The 20,358-nt window shown below is 35.4% G+C and overlaps 1 protein-coding gene across 7 annotated transcripts in view; it reads right to left on the bottom strand.

Annotated features, from left to right (window-relative positions):
• The window catches only part of RGS12 (regulator of G protein signaling 12), a 93,355-nt gene that overhangs the window by 16,373 nt on the left and 56,624 nt on the right, over positions 1 to 20,358 (bottom strand). For 5 of the 7 annotated variants that reach the window (XM_030491646.1, XM_030491647.1, XM_030491650.1 and 2 more), the window contains 11 exons: positions 17,229 to 17,321; positions 15,890 to 16,033; positions 11,748 to 11,927; positions 10,366 to 10,519; positions 9,318 to 9,394; positions 7,220 to 7,420; positions 6,185 to 6,258; positions 3,284 to 3,410; positions 2,239 to 2,335; positions 673 to 749; positions 5 to 158 (listed from right to left, as the gene is read on the bottom strand). In XM_030491646.1, the coding sequence (XP_030347506.1) occupies positions 5 to 158; positions 673 to 749; positions 2,239 to 2,335; positions 3,284 to 3,410; positions 6,185 to 6,258; positions 7,220 to 7,420; positions 9,318 to 9,394; positions 10,366 to 10,519; positions 11,748 to 11,927; positions 15,890 to 16,033; positions 17,229 to 17,321 (1,378 nt within the window). The remainder of the gene's footprint in view (positions 1 to 4; positions 159 to 672; positions 750 to 2,238; positions 2,336 to 3,283; positions 3,411 to 6,184; positions 6,259 to 7,219; positions 7,421 to 9,317; positions 9,395 to 10,365; positions 10,520 to 11,747; positions 11,928 to 15,889; positions 16,034 to 17,228; positions 17,322 to 20,358) is intronic. The other 2 variants (XM_030491651.1, XM_030491649.1) reach the window with 2 other exon arrangements.

The following is a 20,358-nucleotide window of genomic DNA, read 5'->3' as shown; positions in this document are numbered from 1 at the left end:
ATACCCTCTGCTTCATCCAAATTTATTTTCTGACATTTTTTTTTCCCAATCTTTGCAATAGAGTCTTCTCTCTTTGACAGCCGGACTTCCCTAGCATTTTTTCCATTTTCGCCTTTCATTTTGATAGAATTAGACTTTCCTAGACTTCTTCCCTCTCCCTGCATTAGAAGGAAAGTTAAGGTACTACTTACATTTAGACCATATCATTGTGTACATAATATGCTCTAAGTGAATAAAAAGATTAGTTTGAAAATACATTTCTCTTTCACCACAACAAATGCTTTAATTTAATCTTGATTATCGTAAAGAACTTTGCCATAGTAGTACCCAAAAATTTATAAATAAACATAATATCATTTAGTCTGATGAATTCACATAACAGGCCCTTTAATTTCCAAGTAATCAATAATTTTCGAATATAGATAAGTCAACAAGACACAAAACAACAAACACAACACAGTGAAAGAACTACTTGATTCATCATGAAGACAAAGTTCTCACAAATACATGCTTGTTGACAGTGGGGAAAATATCAAATGAATTACAGCTATACTCAATCCAGTTACATAATTCGGCTGATTCAGAATCATGGATGAATGCAGCTTTGAGTATAGAATTCCAGAAGGAAGCAAAAGATGATCTAAGGGACAAAAATCATTGCAGAAGACTTACAGTAAATACTTGATTCCTTGAAGTAGTTACAGTTGCAGTCTGTTTTACTGATGCACCTTTTTGTTTATCTGTAAATACTGAACATAAACATACCTTCTGTAACTACAAATTTATACCTTCCCAATGAAGTAATATTTAAATGACAATGATGCACAAAACAGATTTTTTTGCTTTAAAATTTCTCAAACATCTACTCAGAAAATAGTGAGCAGAGTTGATATCCCTTATGTTTTCCAGCCAAAACCTAACAGAATCTTCCTTTCATCTTCAAAGTTTCGTAATACTGGCAATACTTTTAAATTTTAAGATGCTGAGATTTCATTAAACTTCTCCTAAATGTTCAGCTGATTTAGGTCAAATAGCTCTTAAAATCTTAGCTAATAATTCAGTTTGCACTTCTCAAATTTAGAATTTAAACAAACAAAAAACAAGCAGAAAGGACCATTGAAAGGTCATGTTGAATCTTTTCCAACATGTTTCATGCATCATTTGTTTTCCAGACATTGCCATATCCTCCTCATCTACTTCTAAGTAACTAAATGGCTCCTTCAAATTACATCTGCCTACAACAAATATACTGTTGCAGACTGAGCTGCAAACACAGAACCATGGCTCTTTTTCACTGATATATGCCAAAGAATCAGCCTACTGCTGGAATGATCCGCTATGATTTAGGCTTTTATAGCAGTTGGCAGAACATAAGATGGCAGTTTTACTTGTAAACCTTAAACTAAATATCTGAGAGAGTATTTAGATTGATATCTTTTATCAAAATGATGATTGTTCCCTAGAAAAAAGACAAATCTGATTCTCTCCAATAAATTATTCACCTTTATTCTCCTATTTATTTCTCAAAGAGAATTTCTGCTCTAAGTCAATTTAATTTAACCACATTGCATTTCACTTTTAAAACTAAGCATTCTATGTCCATAAAAAGGTCTCCTAATGAAAGCAAAATTTTACTCTCAAGGCTTCTTACATTAATCTAGCCAAAAGATTGTTAGGTGTTATGTTGATCAAATTCTATCTTTCAAAGTATGTTGTCTAGGGAAATCACAAATTATATCGTTTTTAATATTATCTCCAGAAATCACTACTTAAAACTGGAGATGCAGACTCTGCTACTTTCTCATGTTAAAGAGCTTTGTCATAGCAGTACATGCAGCTGCTGCAAAAACTGCATCTGTTTTACTTATACAGAATGTTTCTTATGAATAAATTGCCAAATTCACAGAAGTTATTTGGCATTTTGTTCTCATTATTATTACTAGGTTCCTGTCCCTAAATGCGTGTGTATATCTATGGCTGAGTGCCAATAAAACATTCAAGTATTCCTAGTGCTAAATTTCATATAGCAACAGTCAAGAACTTGCTATCAACAGATGAATTTAATCTTCAATCCTTAGAAACTGCACTCCATTTTAGTTAAAAAGAATATATGTTATATGTGACATATCTAAATTTAATCACATTTACCTCACCTGTGCATCAACAGAAGAAACTAACCAAAGTCGGGTTTACGAAACTCACTTGACATGATAAATAAAAGCTTTTACGCCAACTTACCTCTACCCTTCGATGGCTCTTTTTCATCTAGAACAACCCGCTGACCATCCAGATTAGATATAGGGACACCAAGATCAAGTGGTTCCTGCTCACCATTCTAAAGTCGGATCACAGTTTGTATATAATAAAGAAAAAGCTGTTTTCAGAGCAAATTTATGCAGTCCAAAATTTTTTGAAGGAAAACGAGCATTTTTAGGTTTCAGTGTTACCTCAATAAATCTTTTTTCTACTACTCCAAAAATGCTTATTCTGTTTTTGTAAAACTGCCTTGATTGCAATGAGTGTAACCCATTTATGTGAGAAGAATGGTATTTGGGGAAAAGAAGATACAAGTAGAAGAAAACATCCAATTTGCAAGCTGGCATAAATATTCTAGAACCATCAGTATGTTCAGGAAACCATATTTTTCAGAGGAAGTTTGAAATTATTTTATATTCTAAATTACTTGTAATTTGTTAATTTTGTAATTTTATTAAACAACGCTAACTTTATACCAACATGTTTTTCAGCTGTTTTAAAAACATGGATGGTTCAGCCAAGACAGTATGCAGCCTAGAAATACCACAAAAGTAACTTTCCATTCCTTGATTTTCCAAAATAATAGAATAAAGAAAATGCTGGTCGTATTTAGTAGTAGAGAAGTTGAATCGGTTGACTTCTGCAAAAATTTTCTGCAAGGGAATTTGAGGCAACTTTCATGATTCCCAGGATAATGGAACAATAGCTTTAACTAATCTCCACCAACTAACTTTCCCTGGCTAATAATGGGAAAAGTTGATCTCTAGAATAATCTAAGTTCAGGCTCTATTATTTAGGATGTTGGATTTATTTTGAAGGAGAATATGAAACAGATGCAGACTGAAGCTTTGAGGTAATTACTATTAAGCATAATGGTTATGACTACTATGCATTTTCATCTCAACATGTAGTTATAAATACAGATTTTAATACCTAATTATAAGGATAGGAATAATTTCAGGGACTACTTTATGATCTTCTCCAGACAAAAGATATTGCAGTTTGAATTACATCAAAAGATACTTACTAGTCTTGCCACAAGTTCATTAAGATTTAAACCATATTTTGCAACCACAGGCCTTAAGACCTCTGTCACTGGTTTAGTGGGTTTAGCCTTCAAACCAACTGATCGATTGATTGGAACAAGATCCAGGCTGAAACACATCAATTGTAATATTAAGTATGAAATATTCCAATAAACAAAATGTACAGAATATATAAAATCTTATCTACAGCAAAGTTACACTAGTTTACAGCTAGTAAACTAGTTACACTAGTTTACAGCTAACTGTAAACAGCTGAACCTTCATCAGCACAAATCTATCCTAACCTGAAGGTATAAAGCACTTCTTATACAAATAAAGCTTCCACCATTTCACTCCCCACAGGTGAGTGAAGGCATGAGCCAACCTAATCCCATGGTGATCCTCAGATCAATTGGATATATTCCATCGCACTTTCATCTTTACGCTGAGATTGCTCTGACCATTCTGGTCCAGAAGTGCTTCCAAAGTGACTCCATGACTGTACTATACCTCGGATGCAAGAAAGATATTTCTTCCCACTTCCAGAAGAGACTCACAATATCCTATTCAATTTCTTGAGGGGGGATAGAAATTTTTAGTTTTACTTTAAGCATAGGAACAAATACAAGGGAATTCCAGGTAATGCTAATTTCTGGCTAGATGACACCATACCACAAAAATTACTGTAAGAGAAGCTTTTATGCAAAAGCTGTAAGAGCATTCAGTTGGAATTTATAGGATAAAGACTCTTCAAAGTCTATTATGCAACTTTATATCATCAAAATAGAAAAAAAAATAAGAAAAAAAATTTTAAACCCAAACAACTACTCCATTTGTATTTATTTCCCTGCACAGAGCCATGCCTAGCTTTGGGTTTGTTTTTCTCCAAACACTCCTCATCTGTGCCCTGAATCCTCCATAACAGGCACGTTTGACTATAACAGCACTATAGCATGAAAACAAGGGAAAGCTTATTACTAACAAAAATCTATCAGAAAAAAAACGTACATCATCAGGAGAAATGAAAATTATTAGTGATTTTGTCCAACACAATTAAATGTAAACCCCATCTTTTCTTTCACACAAATTACTTAAATAGGAGATGTTTAGTCTTATGGACTTTTCCCTTCAACAAGGGACCTGAATAAGTGAAACTCTGTCTTTCATATTTTCTTTGAATACAACAGCTACTAAATAGAAATGATCAATTTTAAACATGAACTGGTATTGACACAGAAGTGGCAGACATTCAGGTAACCAAGTATACCCACATAATACTACTCATGTCTGAAAATATTCCAAATATTGGCGTATTTTTGCTTACATAGTGTCTACCCACAGAAGGAAATAATGTAGAACATTTCTACATTTTAATTAACACACAAGTAACATATGGTGCTGCCTACTGACTGTTCCTTTTTAATTTGGAAACTCAACAAACTCACACCTAATAAAAGACTGCTCAATCTCCATTTCAAAACTGAATATGCTATGCCATATTCATTAACCTGAAGTACCTGTATAGAAATAGCCCTGCTTCCTAAAGAAAAGTTATATAAAGGCAAAATGAAGAATGCCTGACAAAATACATCTTATTAACTTCAAAAGCACAACTCAGTAATGTAACACAAACATTCCACTTCATTACCTTTTCCTCAAATAATTATTTCATGAGTTTTCATAGGACTAGTTTGGTTTTTTTAGAATTTAGGAACATTAAAACATTGGGGAAAAAATGGATTATTTGGAAAAACTGAGTATTATAAAATATTACATAATATTACATATGTAATATACTGAATTATAGTATACCCATACCAATATTATAATATTGACTTAAGATTCAGGGTTATAAATCTATACTCAGATAAAGTTTTATACAATTAGTCTTATCATAATTTGACAGTTTGACACATCATTACAGATGTAACTGAATGGGAATAGGTAATCAATCAATATATCCACTTAATATAAAAGGCCTATTTTTTTTATTGTTGCATTTAGGATTAGACTAGGACACTTGCAGTACAATTTCTGCTTCATTCTTGTGCTGCTTCAAACTACTACATATCTCTTCCTAACGTGGAAGGTCCCTCTGGGCCTGCAGATCTGTCCTACATGCTTGTTCACAACTGCTTCAGCTTGAGACATCGTAATAATAATTTAAATATCCCTAAACTGGAACATTGGCATCAAAATCCCACTTGTATCCAAGACTGCAATTCAGAAAGCTTCCACTTGCAGCATTTTAAAACTCACCATACGCTGCTCTACTCAGTTTGAAATGTTCCTGTAAGACCACATTTCTCCCATTGATCCTTACCCTGGTTACCCTCATCTGAACTACCTTTTAAAGGTACCCTAATCTTACTATTACCTGTACAGGAAGCATTTAGCAGCTGGCTCTAAAACTAAACAAAATCTAAGGGATATCAGTGTCTAAATGTAGGCAGGATACCTAACTTAGGCACTTGTATAAGTCAGAGAATCCCCATGCTAAATGCACCTCTCTTACATGTGTGCTATTGCAATCTAACGTAAAAATGGACTTTAACAGAAACTCAGACTGAGTGTTAACTGCAAAACACGGAAGTTAATCGTTGCAAATGTTAGGTCACCTTCCTTCCTCACATGGGACTCTCTGCTTGATATTAAGGCCTATTTCTTCTAATGTCCCTGTACAATGAATAGGAACCTTAGATCCCCTAATGCTGCATGCTGGATTACAATCTAAAATGTTGCATTACATGGCTAATTGGATTTTTTTACTGGATTCAGACAACTTCTTTTCTGCATTAACTACTGTTTCGCTGCACAGGTAACTGACAATATACTTCAGTGCACTTGAAAAAAGTGAAAGGGAATGAAAAATGCCAGAGGAAGACAGTAATTTTGACTTTTACCGAAATAAAGTGCGTTTTTCTAAACGTAGGTCCCGAGACTCCAGGATGCTACTGTCTTGGTGCAATACAAGTGGCTACAGAGCACATGTCAGGAACAAAAGGAAAGAGAGCAAATTACTGTTAAAATACGTTTAAAAAGAACAGCTAAGTGGTTAAATATTTATTTCAAACAACTCTGAAAGTTATTAACATAGGCTGCATGCATTCTAGTTGATATTCACTTACAATATGCAACATGATTAAAGTGTATTTTATTTTGGCTTGTTGTGAGACAATGACCAAACTTCAATTTCCACTGGAGTCAGCAGGTATCCAGGAACTCCATGTTTTAAAACAAGCCTAGGTCCTTCAACTTAAATAAATTATTGCATAGGATGATCCATTAGAAAATATGGCAAGTTAACTATATTTTAAAACAACAGGTACATAACTATGCACATTCATTGATTTATGTAATTGCAATAATCTAGATCAGCCATAACCACAAATTTAAGATCATAAATGTTTCACATCCACAGCTTCTCTTTTAATTGGAGATACTTCTGTTGGAATAAGAGCTACCACACACCACCTCCCCCAACACAGACTGTTGTCTTGAAATTTTCCTCAATATTAAAAGACTCACCTTAATTCTAGCATGAATTCCTCTTATCACCTTTGAATTACTGAATGTCATTATGTATCTTAGCTTTAATAAAGTTTCATCTACTACAACGCATTTGTTTCTTTGCAGATACTTTCAATTAAGTACAAGCTAACCATTCCCCTGGACAAACCACATGGGCTAGATACCTAAATTAACTTCTTATTATAAGGAAATCTTTGTCATCAGCTCTCTTCTGCTTTCTGTAATATAGATACCACAACCAATCACAGTACCCTACCAGCCTTAGTTTCACTAAAATTCTCCTCCAACTAACTAGCATTGCCAGCATAATAGGTAGAACCAAGAGACATGTATTACTATTAAGATAACAGAATTTCTTATTCATAAGTATGGAAACGATTTTAAAAAAACACAGGAATATATAATACCTTATCACCTCCAACTAAAAAGAGGTCCACTGCAGCTATGTTAATGCCATGTTTCTCACACAGCCCAGAGAGCATCTCTTTGATAGAGAATCCGGATTTAACAGCCATTTTGCTAGATGAACCATCCGGAAGGTTTACACAGCAGTATTTGGGGGATTTCTCTTTATCTGGTACAAATGCAGGTACTCTTGAGGGTTCAGACTTGACAGGAAAAAGGAAAAAAAAAGTCAGAGCCCAATGGGAAAATTAGGTATATGCATAAACCTTTAGAGTCTGTACAAATCAAACCAAGCCAAGAAGCATACTTTCACACTTTCTACCATACTTTCTACTTTCTACCATGTATATAGTTTAGAAATCCTTCTAAATATCTCAAATATCAGATAAATTTAAATCGTGGGGGGAAAAATGTTTAAGTAAAGATAACAGCACTGCACAAGTCTAAATTTATTTCAAGAGATGAAGTTTTAGACAGTGTGTAAAACAGGTTACAAGACTTTCGAAATACAGAACAAGAAGAAGTGCAAGAAGTAAATAAAATCTTATTTAGCTTCCAATAGTGAAGTGTCTATACTTAATGACCTTCTGATGTAAAAATCACTATTGGCACATTGAGAATCAACATTTAAGGAGATGAGGAACACCTTTAAACATCAGGCTCCCCAAACAAATTTCCTCTTCTTTCAACATAATCTGAATGCTACACATACAAATACGCCACAGAGAAATTAACATTTTAAAACAATTCACTCAATGACCATGCACTTTTTTATTAAAGGGAACAAGAAGCACAATATTATGGGTTAAGGTTAAAGAGCACAGCATTAACCTTTATTCTAGAGTAACACTGGAATAGTAACACTACTACAAAATATCAAAAGTATCTTTGAAGTGAATTTTTTGTTCTATTTTATAACTTACAAGGACACTACAGGTTAGATATAAGGAAGAAATTCTTTACTATAAGGGTGGTGAGGCCCTGGCACAGATTGCCCAGGGAAGCTGTGACTGCCCCATCCCTGGCAGTGTTCAAGGCCAGGTTTGAGAGGGCTTGGAGCAACCTGGCCTAGTGGAAGGTGTCCCTGCCCATGGCAGGGGGTTGGAACTGGCTGAGCTTTAAGCTCCCTTCCAACCCCAACCATTCTATGATTCTATGGTTGTTGTTTTAGGGAGGCTTTGCATTTTCTGGTTTTTAGGATAAGACTTTTCTGCAACAGAAATAAACACGACTTTGCTGTGCTTGCTTTCCTCATCAATATTTGTAGCATAGGCAAAATTACATCGTTGCTAAAATCTAGGCTACTAGAGGGATATCAAGACTACAAAAAAACTTTAAAAAATTTCCATTTTATATTCTCCATATCAACACAGATAAATCTAAAATATTGCACTTATGTTCTACTTTTAATACTGTTCTAATTTTGCATTTCATTAGTTTTACACTGTGAAGTTAGAACTTGATGGTTAGAAATCATGTTAGATTGGTCAGAAATCGTTAGTGTCTTCACTGATTATTTTCCTACATGCTATGACAAAATCAGTGTTTGCAATGAAATCCCCTACCTCTCTTTTCTCAAATTTTAGGAGCAGAGTTAAGTCATAATGACAAGAATTAAAATTCACAACTTTAAAAGAAACAGAGAGCAAAGAAGCACAACATACGCTAGTACCACAGAAATGAGCCTAACACTACTTGCATACAGGCAAAGTAGAGGGAAAGCTTTAACATGTCATTGTTCAGAACAGAATCTCAAAGCTCTGGTAGCTGGAAGAAGCTGTTTTTAAAGAGCTACAGTAGCTCCCTTTGAAAAGCAAACTTTTATTCTGGAATTCTACTGGTGCCCAAAGTTAAGACAAACAAGATGCAATGGATACCTTTCTGTTACAAGCACACAATAAGAAGTGGTATATGAACACAACCTCTGTTACATTTCTAGTATTCTAAAACTGCTTAATATTAAACATTTCCCTCCCCCTGTATCACTTAGAAACCTTTTCTCAAAGTATTACTTCAAAGAAATTACTTCACACTACTTAAAGAATAAGTAATTCACTGTTTTCACTGCTTCCCCACTTCTTATTAAGAGCCGGCCATTACCAAGTCAAGACTAGCAGTTGAAGACATGGAGCCTTGTGATTCCCGTCTGTATGATAATCCATTGGACTGAAGAGAATCTGTGGAAAGAATCACCAATCAGTAAAAAGGCTTGGTTTTATTATTTATCATAATACAGAAAGCTATTTCAAATACGCTCCTCTGGTCAGAAAAATAATGTTTTTCATTAAAGGAAATATTACCAAATCTTCATACTGTGCAATAAAGCAAATGCCTCTGATGTCTTTTCACATGTGAGTATAATGAGAACACTTAAACTATCCATACGATCAAAGATATCTTGTGGGTCTGGGCCTGTACTAGAAAATAGAGAAGAAGAAACCACAGTAACAATATGATCCACATTTAGTGCTTCAGTGGAATTTCTGTATTATTTTTAACTCAATGGAATGAGTTAATGCAAAACTTGCACTTCTTCTTTTAGAGGCCACGTACAGGTGCTTTCATAGAGGAACTCTTCCTTAAACACTCACAAACAGTTAAGTAACAAAACAGCAGATTACAAGGGTTTTCCCAACTATGACTCTTTTACTATTCTAATCAGGAAAGGTGGTAACAGGTAGTGAGTGTGTTCAAAAATGAACATACCTGTGAGGTACTAATAAGAGAAAGAAAGAGAGGGTAATGAAGATGAAGGAATTTTCAAATAGCTGTAACTATGGCACTATTTGCATGTACTGAACTTCTCTGTAAAGAGTTGAAATTATCTTACTACGAAAATAGTAGTTCTCTGCTTGAAAAAGCAATTTCCAGCACACAGAAAAGCAGAGTCCACTGAAAATCAGGAAAAAGAGACTCTTGGAAGACAATAAAAACAGATTTAAATATTTTCATACTTTTATGTATTTATTTGTACAACTGCTTCCACAAAACTTCCAGTGATACTAGCCACACTATGGCCTTCTGACTTGTCAGTTTCTTTTCCCTCTGTCACACCCAAGGATGCACTTAGACTGAAACTAAACATGACGAGATTAGTCACATTCACTGCTGAAACAACTTTGAAACAAAGTGGAACATGATTACTCACCATTTGGATAATCACCATTTTCTCTTCTCTTCTGTGATTTCCCCAAACTCTTACTTCTTGACCATGAGAAAAATGTTCCCCTTTTTTTCTTCTCAGTATCCTCCTCTCCTGACTCTTCATTTAAAGATCTTCCTGACTTTGATTTACCACTTAACTATCACCAAAACAAAATTAAATCATTGGTTGGATCACAGTTGTAAGTATATTATCTAAAATAAACCTTCCCACGCTTCTTCCCAAAAGAAGAGTGTGATGGTCAGGTTAGCTGTCGTCTTTACCCCACTCACAAGCGTATATGCCAGCATCCCCCTCAGTAGCAAAAAACAAAACTCAAAAAAACCCTAAGTGGAAATAAAGGAAATACATAGATGGAAATGTGCTACTTGGTAGGGAGTAGAAAACAGTAGCTGGAAACAAGCCATGGAAAGCTCCCACAAATATGAAAGAACTCTCCACAGCTCATCAGTAATGCCTAAGTTAATGCGGAAAGGCCATTTGCCTTGCTTTTAAAATACAGAATTTCATTTCAGTATTTCAGACAGTTCTCCTAGGCTAGACTTGAACATGAACTGCATTTAAAGGTAATGAAAAAGTATTGTTTAACAGGTACGTGTATAATCGAAGTATTTATTAGTGCTGAAGAATACACGTCAGGAATGTTTGATATTAAAGTAAACTTGCTTTTAACAAGCTATTCTTGTTAGATTATACAAGTATTTCTTAAAATACTACTTTTAAAAAGGTTCCTAGTCATAAAAATACATAATAGCAGATGGGCTAATGTGTAGTGATTGACATGAAAAATGCAAAGTTATAATTTACCCATGCAGTTATGTAATACTATGGTGGTATTATCTACATGAAGAAAAAATAAACTCTAAATAACTTCAGGAGATCAGTAATACTACTGGTCTAATTTTAAGCAACTGTATCTGGTTTACACAGAATTATCTTAGTGCAGTAGAGGCTAAGAAATTAAAAAACTATCCTTTCCAAAGATGAGTTAGATTAGGTTAAGCCTCTCCCCAATACCTTCTGATAAAATATCTGCTCTCAGCAAGGGTCAAAATATCACATCTTAAGCCCAATATTCAATCAAAATTATCTTCTGAACTGATGCATTAAAATAATCCTCATTTTTTATTTTATTTAAATAATAACAGAGATCTAAAATTGTATTCAGGAAGTCCATAGCTAGAAATCCAATTAAAAAGTGTGGATTCAGTATTTTGCAAAGTACATAAAGATTTTCTAATTCTATTTGCCAGCGTCGTTAAACTAACACTCTTAATGCTTTTTATACATTATCCTTCATCTTCTAAAGAACTTTAAAAACATTACTTAAGAATACAGTTTTCAGATAAGAACAATACAAAGGTAACCTTTTTTGGTGTTGTGATACTGGACTTCTCTGAACTGACGCTGTGTTTAGAGGTGGGGCTGCTGGGAACATGCTGCGGATCTGGAAGAGGACGACCTTCAACTTCAGCTAAGATGCATTCTTGGTACAGTGGGGATTTGAGAAAGCGAGTATAGCTATCAAACTTCATCAGGTTAAATATCTGAAATGAAAACGCAGTGGATAATGCTTACATAAGCTTAACTAACACATCAAGAAAATGAAGCTATTTTGCAACAGCAAACGCGCATGAAATTTAGGACATAACCTGTGAACAGCAGTAGGCATGACTTTGTTTAGACCTGGTTAAATACACTGCACCAGTTTAAAGTGAAACATAATTTGATCTATTCCCTTAGCAGAGGTTCAGAAAAATGTTGTTTTGTGCAAAGAGCACGAGAAGTTGAGAGCGGTATTATGTAAAGTTCATGTGCCCAAACGCAAAGAAAAAAGATCAATATCTTTGGAAGATTCAATAATTAAGGTGCTGTAAAATCAAGACCCTGAAAAAGAACAGTTTACATAAAACGGCTGCTCTAGGCAAGACCAACATTTGTCTTTAACTACATAGGAAGGAAACAGCTCTGTACCAGGCCTGGAGAAAATGTCTGAGGCTGATTCAGCCAAAGCTAACTTCATTAAAGTAAAGGAAGAAAAGTTCTCTCTTAAATGCTAAACAATGCTTAAATATCTTGTTCCAGTTTTGCAAATCTGTTGTTTTAAGTGAATCCACAGTTCTACTTTTATATCGTCTCCAGTGATTCACTTGATCTGAAAAAACAGTACGAATGCCATGGAAATGACATCTGGACATGACAAATTCCCTAACAGTGAAGTAAGGTATGGGCCACACAACTGTTTATGGCATTCCCAAGAGTCTAGAGGGAAGCCCATCACTAAATCACAGTGGCCCAGTTGCGGACGGAAATCATTCTTCAGGTTGTGCAAAGACATCCTTCTCAACAAGCATTAAAGTCCAAAGTTTTTCTGGCAAACAGCAAGATAACGTAGAGAGAACTTGATCCTGCAGCAAAACGGAAACCTAATTCAAACTAAATGCTAACTTCCACAATCTTGCCTTCCCCCCGCCCCATATATTCCCAGTTGCACTTAGGTGCTGTCGTGTTTCTGGGGCCTTCTAATGCACTGTTTTCTGCATGGTAAGCTATGAAAAAAATATTTCTGTAGGGTTAGTTTTACCAGCTTAACCTGCTGGAACAGCTCAGCACAAAGTCTGTGTCCTCAATGCAGTGTCAAAGAGACAATCCAGTGTCAAAGATGCCCCACTTGAAAAACTGCTCACAAAGGGGAATCTCTCTCTCATGCTATGAAAAATAAAATCCTTCTCTGACTACAGGTACACAAGCAGAACTGAAGAAGGCAACTAGCTTCAGAGCACAAGTAGTCTTCAGGCCAAGGCTCAACAGATTATTCAGTACACGACACATATAGATTTGAAAAATTTCTTGTGTTCTGTTGAACTCAAAGAATAACACTGTGGTGTATTGCCAAAACAGCATTAAATACAGCGGGGCAATTACAAGACATCAAAACACCTCAATCTCAAGGACTCCCAGATGCACTGCAGATGCAAAGTTATTGGGGAAGAATGGTACATACAGTCTGCAAACACCAACACAGATGCAAAAATTAGGCTAACAAAAACATAAAATACTTCACCTTTCTTGAAGTTTTTAAGAAAAATGAAACTTACACTTCTTGACAATTCACCGTATTTTAAGCTAAATGCAATTTGTGACCCCAAAATACGACATGATTCCATAGCACAGCTAGCACTAATACCTTAAATTTAATACAATTTCAGGATGAAAACCAAAGCTTTTCAGAGTTGCTTCCTGCCTCAGAATCTAGCACCAGAAGATGACAAATTTATTATTCCATGCTAGGTCAGAAGATTAAAGGAGACACAGAGAGTTACTGCAGAGATGAAGTCCACAGATTAAGTATACTTAATACAGTAAAAATATTCCAACCTTTTAACTTTCCTGGACAGAGCAATGACAGGTTAACTAATTTATATTGAGCTGATCATCGTCTGCCCTAGTATGTTGCTAGCCCACACTACATCCCCAATTTTCTATATTTAGATTTATTATTATCATTATTTGGAAAAAAATCTAGCACATGCTATTTCTTGTTCTTGGAAATTAGAAAGAGAAATATATCTTTAAAAAATCGTAATTTGAACTTTACACATAAGCAAGGGTAGAAAAATGTACATACACCTATGCAACTCTACATGAAGTAAATAATTTTTTATTCTTATTTTAGTATCTTCAAGTGACTTACATCCAGAAACACTCAAAATGCTTGTTCTTATTCTCAGAAAACAGTGAAATCCTAACTAGGTGTTTTGGCTGCACCCACACTGTCATATTTGTCAGGCTATGGACAGAAAGCAACTTCTATCAGCATTCCCAACAGGCAGAGCTTGAAAGATACCAGCTTCAGCAATGCTTTCCAAGGCGCTTTCCCACACACACTTCTGCAAATCCACAACAGCCTTACAGCAACACTCGCTATTCTCAAGCATCATATAACACTTATCTGACGACCACCACAGACCACTCTATGCTCAGTGCTGAAATCTAAGAAATCTTGTCGAACACCACAAATGCACAGCTTTTGCATTATGAAGATGGTGTCACCACCATGACTTTTTTCCCTTAGTGAAACCAAGATATTAAGGGCCATCAAGACAGCTGATGACCCAGCACTGAGCTCAGCCAGGTAACACACCACTAGCAAATCAGCTGGCACACATAGCTCCAAGCCCACTTACTTTGGCAGAAGTAACTCTCATTCTGCTTCACCTAATTTTTCAGTGTGAGGAACAGGTCTGACTGAGGGATCTGATGGGAAAACTACAGAGGCATTGACAATTTGAGATAAGCAGGTCAGGTCCACACAAGCCACATGGCTGGGATTAACCCGCAGCAGTACTTCACATCAGCATTTTTAGCCAACATATGAGCCCTCCAACCTAAGGACAAGGCGTTTACAAAGAAGGAAAAAAACCTGCATCAGCCCAGCCACCATGCTCAGAAGAACACTTTCTGCTCCACCAAAAAATTCAGGCAGAGGCTCCACAAAACCAAGATGAAGAATGCACAAAAATATGTCTATGAAGATTGTGGCTGGTAATTCACACAGAAGCCTCAGGCCTTGGTAGGCGAATTGGAGGTAGATATAGCACTAGAAGCTACTAAACCTGCAATTAGACCTACCTTTCTATCTCCACTTCACAGATGGAGGGAGGTACTATACCCACCTGCTCAGATTGCCTCAAAAGCATGTGATCTGACACTGCAAAAAGACTAAGATTGTGATCTGCTTCATATCATATGCAGATAAATCTGCATAACTGAATTATAATTTATAGATTTATATAATCTATAATTACAAAATTATAGATTTATGCAGTTAAACCTATATCCTAGATGTCTAAATAACATGATCTCAAAATCATTTCTACTAATAAAATGTTAGGGTGGGAGAGTTACCAAAGAGATTACTTAGGAGAATAAAGAAGAAACTTATATTCGACAGAAAATGCACAATTTATCCTGTTGTTACATAACTGTTCTCTTCTGAACATTAATATACATCCACTTCAGAGGTCTTTAGACACCAGCAGTTTTAGCAAGCTCTTTGTCTGACAGTTCTATTAAAGCATAAGGGAAGGACTCCCTTAACACAACAGACATGTTTTACAAACCACTTTAACCAAAATTAGACACTATTTGGGTAAACAACTGTCCACTACAGAGAAGAATAAGCAACCATATGCAAACACCATATGCAATGGTGTTGCAACACATGGAATTATTTACTTGCACTAAATCTTCATTTCAATAATAGTATTTTTCATATTATTTTTTAGTTAATGGCAATTTTCTACGCATATACAAAAACAAGTCAAGCAGCCTTCCCTTATACAGCCTTTTTCTATTCTGCTAACAGAATCTATATCATCTTGACTACAATGTCTTTTTATACATAGTAAAACATACAGCATGTGAAACTACTTTTGTAGATTTTAAAGTACTTCAAAGGAAAAGATAATTGATATAACTGTACAGCAGTCATGTTTTCTATGGTTACCTGAAGTTGCTGTTCCTTGAACATATCGGGATGCGGAGAATTGAGAATATCATCTGCCAACTGTGCTTGGCTATCAATATTAACTGGGGTTGTAGCTTTGCTACACAAGAACTTACTGAAGATCTCCCGAGCTCTGTAAGAAAGCTACAGAAAAGAAATGCTAAATGTATGTTTGCTTTAAAATCATATTTTCAGACAGGCATTTCTTACACTGATACATTCTACCCCAAATATACACAGGCATTCCAGTTTCCTTCATATATAAGCATTTTTTATTTAACAGCTTTTGTTAGTTTTAGGCATATAAGTAGGGTTTTCCCTTTAAAATTACAAATATTCATGAAATATTTCTTAAGCAGTAAAAATTGCCAGCAAAACAAAAATTCAAATTATGAAACTATGAAAATAACAAAAGTGAAGCACATGAAATACTGTCTTGCCAAGGAGAATAGATTTTTTTTAGATTTTAGACTTTTTACATAACAGTTACTATTTAAATAAATCCTCTGAGCTTCAAGTTCTAGAAGTTAGAAAAAGGTAAGTATATAGATGAATATTTACAGTAAAAAAACATTCATGTCCTATCTTTAACTTGTTTACTTTGAAACACCCACATTCTGGATATAGTGAGAAAAAAACTCCACCAAACCCAGCTCAGAGCCCTTAAGAGTGGCATCCAGAAAATACACTGTTTGAAGATAGAAGAAAGTGAGGGGAAAGCCTCAGTGGACCACAAAAGAACAAAGAGGAACATGGAAAATTAAAGTGTTTCCACAGTGTAAACCTGACTAGACTTGGCTGTGGTGTACACAGAAGCGTTGCCAACCTGCACGGACTTCACCAAAACTGCCTGACCGATGTAGGACTATCTTAAACGGGTGAGATGGAGATTATCATAACTTGTGAACAAATGTGATTACACTGCGACAGCAGGTATATCTGAGCTACTCATAAACACAGCATTTTGGCTACTGAAGACAACAATCTAGCTGAAAAAGCACAAGAGACTAATTTTCACCTATCCTTGAAACATTAAATTAACTTGATTTGCAGTCCCTTGCACTGAGCAACTGCAGCTAGCCATTTTTCAACACCCAGCAAACCTTAGCTCATTTTTACAGAGCTAACTCCACACTTCACTGCAGTCCAAACATATCCAACATCTTCAATCTGGGACAGTACTCCCAGGGGACTGAGATAATTAGACTGAGGCTCCAACTCTGTTCTAGTGAAGGCACAGTACAAAGACCAACCATATCTCCAATAATTTCAATAATCCTGAAGTAGTAACAATTTTTGAAGAAACACCACCATGTAGTGAAATACAACACTGACTTACCTCCTTTTTATCATGTGCAGGTACATGGTTAAAATATTCACAAGCCTGCCAAAATAAAATATTTTCTTCACTAAATTCTTTCCGCAGAAATTCCTAGAGGAAAAAAAGAACAAATAGATGTCCAGAGGAAAGTTCCTTGCCATTGCAAACGACATAATGCATGGTAAGTTTGCATAATAGTGACATTTCAGTCAGTATCACAGTCCAGTTTTCTTCTAAAGTAAAAGTCAGTGCCTATTTAATATATGCCTAGTGCCTCTCCTCTTTCTCATTTCCTTTTACATGTATACAATTGAGAAGAATCCATGAAGTCACAATCAAATCATTTGCATATACAAAGACAAAGTTTGAGACTTTGTGTTAAGTAGCATATAAACTAGTGAATGAACTTCTAATACAAATTTAAGTAATTTATAAAACATTTCAAAATTACACTATAAAAGAGCTATCCTTAATAGCCGTTCTACTAGTAAAATAGAGTAGCTGTTTATCAAAATGTGCCCATAATCAATTCTGTATTTATTAGTGTCTTTCTGCATCACCTGGCAACTATAAAAAGTCTTCTATCACTGCTTGCTGATGTGGTAACATGGGTTCTCCTTGGAAAATACACACTTAGAGGGAGAAAAGAAATATCTCCTAGGACAATACAATAACCAGGACATTTACATTATAGCATCCAAAAGTCCAAATGAAGACTTGGGACCCCATTCAGTTGGGAAATTGTACAACTGCAAACTGCTCCCAGTTCAGATCCGTATAATATAATATTCTCTCATCATATGTTTCTTGAATGTGTTTTAACCACTGGGGGAAGGAGGACAAAGAAATAAAAAAATTAACTTGGTCCTCTAAAATATTATCTAGGCACTCATGTAATTGGAACAGAGCTTGTTTATACTTCAGAGCTTTAGGTATCAGTGTTTTATTGGAAATATTAAGTCAGCCCACAAGGCACGACCTTCTTTCAGGTGTCATACCGGTATCACTCAAGCTTCCCTAACATCCAAGGAAGTCTCAGAATGCAGTGTAAGAGGAATCTTTGCAGAAATACTTAAAACTTGACTTTATTTATGTTTTAAGATTTGCATAGAGTTTAGGGAGTCCAACTGTAAGAAAGCAACTAAGGAACTACAACACAGGAAGTCTAAATCTACCAGCAAGCTCTCAATTTAAACTAAAAGTTCTTCATGTACCCAACCTGAGACATCAAATGTATTAAAGACAATCCAGAGAGTAGTCAGGGGACATTTCTGCATTTTGCATAAAATTACAGATTAAAAGAGAATTAAATTAGTGAGCAGGAACTGGAACCCAACTGCCTACTTCCTCACTCAGTGCCTTCACTATGAAACTACAATCTCCTGCTTGCTTTCTTTCAGGCCACATGATTTGAGCACAGCTGGCTGTACAATTCAGCTTCATCAAGAAGGCTGAGTGGTGCCCCTGTTGGAACATAATGTAGTAGCCTAGCAGTTGTCACACATGGCTGGGAAGCTGGAGATGTTGTTCTGAACCACTTGAGGAGGGAACTTGCAATCAGGTCTCTCACTTCCTGGATGACTGCTCTAATCACCAGACTATTATGCAAAATACGAGTATTTGCAAAACATGCAAAATCTGTTCTTCTTAGAGAGTATTTCCTGCTCTGTCACAAAGCTGTCCTCAGGAAAAGCCTATGCTGAGTCCCAAATGCACCAAGATGCTTGCTGTGTAATCGTGAATTAAATGCTGATGCTTCAATGTTCTTTAATACTGGTAGAAATCTGTAACTGCAACAGTGTTACAATAGTCAGGTTGCAAGTGAATCTAAGCAATGGCTCTGGATTTCCCCCCAGCCTCAAGAAAATGGTGGTGCACACAATAAATTTCAACATTCCCTAACTGTCCTTTAAACTGGGTATTTAACACATGCACTTTTGCAATGTTTATAAGAATAATTTCTAATTGGAATAAAATGGGGGAAAAAAGTTAAACTTCCTGAATTTCTGAGGCTGCCTTCTGCTGAAATGAAATGTAACTTTAATCTTTCAGTATGAAAATTTAATCAAATGACATTAGCTACTTTCTCATTTTTTAATACAGGTTTTGAACTTTCATAGTACTGAAAAATTACTGTAACTATTTCTTAAGTATACGTAAGTAAGTTTACTGATGGCTTAAAAGCAATTAGAAAAGACAACTAAACTTTCAGTAGCACTGCCACAAACTGCATCATTTTTCAGGTGGACTCTAACATCAGATCAGAATAGAAATTTTTCTTTCAGTCTGATGAGAAGCGTCAGTACCTAAGCAAATCTGCTAATAACTCCTGGGCTACTCTGCTAAGAAAAATGAAAAGACAGAGAATATAATATCCAGGACATATTATTTGCTTTCATCATCTCTGTTTCCTCAAACAGATGTTCACTGTTGATGTGTTCTTTGGGTCCCCACACCAGTAATGATGGAAGTCTGCCTATTAATCATTTTGATATTTTAATACTTTTGTATCAAGTAAAGGAGTCTTTCTGCGTTACTGCAGGTTCCAATAATCTACATCTCCTACACCACAGGTTTCTTTACATTCGCTCTGTAAAAACTATTTGGGCAGCACAAGCTGCCCTTGTGCAACACATTCGGAACCCACAATATACTCTCAGTACAACAACGCAAAAGTGTATACACCATAATTTCCTTACGTATAAAACAGAGATCATGGTATTTACAACTTCATAAATGTGCTGTGAAGAAGCTTTATTTATGCTTTGCAAATACTCAGCACTATCCTGCAAGCTCCAGCTTTAACAATGCTTTTAGCTACCATGATTGCTTGCAGAAAATATTTCTAAAAAACATTTTGTAGGAAAACAAGCAGCTGTATCACTGAAAAAAATCTTCTACATGGCTTCTGACATTTCAGTAGGTAAATGTGAATATATTACCAATTCTTGGGAAACTACTGAAACTGCTGCCTTTTTTTTTATAAAGGCTAGAGATACAAATGTAACAAAATGTAATTACTTACAAAACAGGGAAGCTTTCTAAAAGTTCAGCAAAATACAGCTTCCATTTTTATCTGACTTTCACTATCCAGAAATGCATCGCTATATGTGTATTACTATGAACTCTTATTTAACTGTGAACCAGT

Source organism: Strigops habroptila, chromosome 7 (assembly GCF_004027225.2).
Source record: "Strigops habroptila isolate Jane chromosome 7, bStrHab1.2.pri, whole genome shotgun sequence".
Lineage (NCBI taxonomy): Eukaryota > Metazoa > Chordata > Aves > Psittaciformes > Psittacidae > Strigops > Strigops habroptila.
Note: the sequence above shows the minus strand (reverse complement) of the source record. Positions and strands in the feature narration are given on the sequence as shown.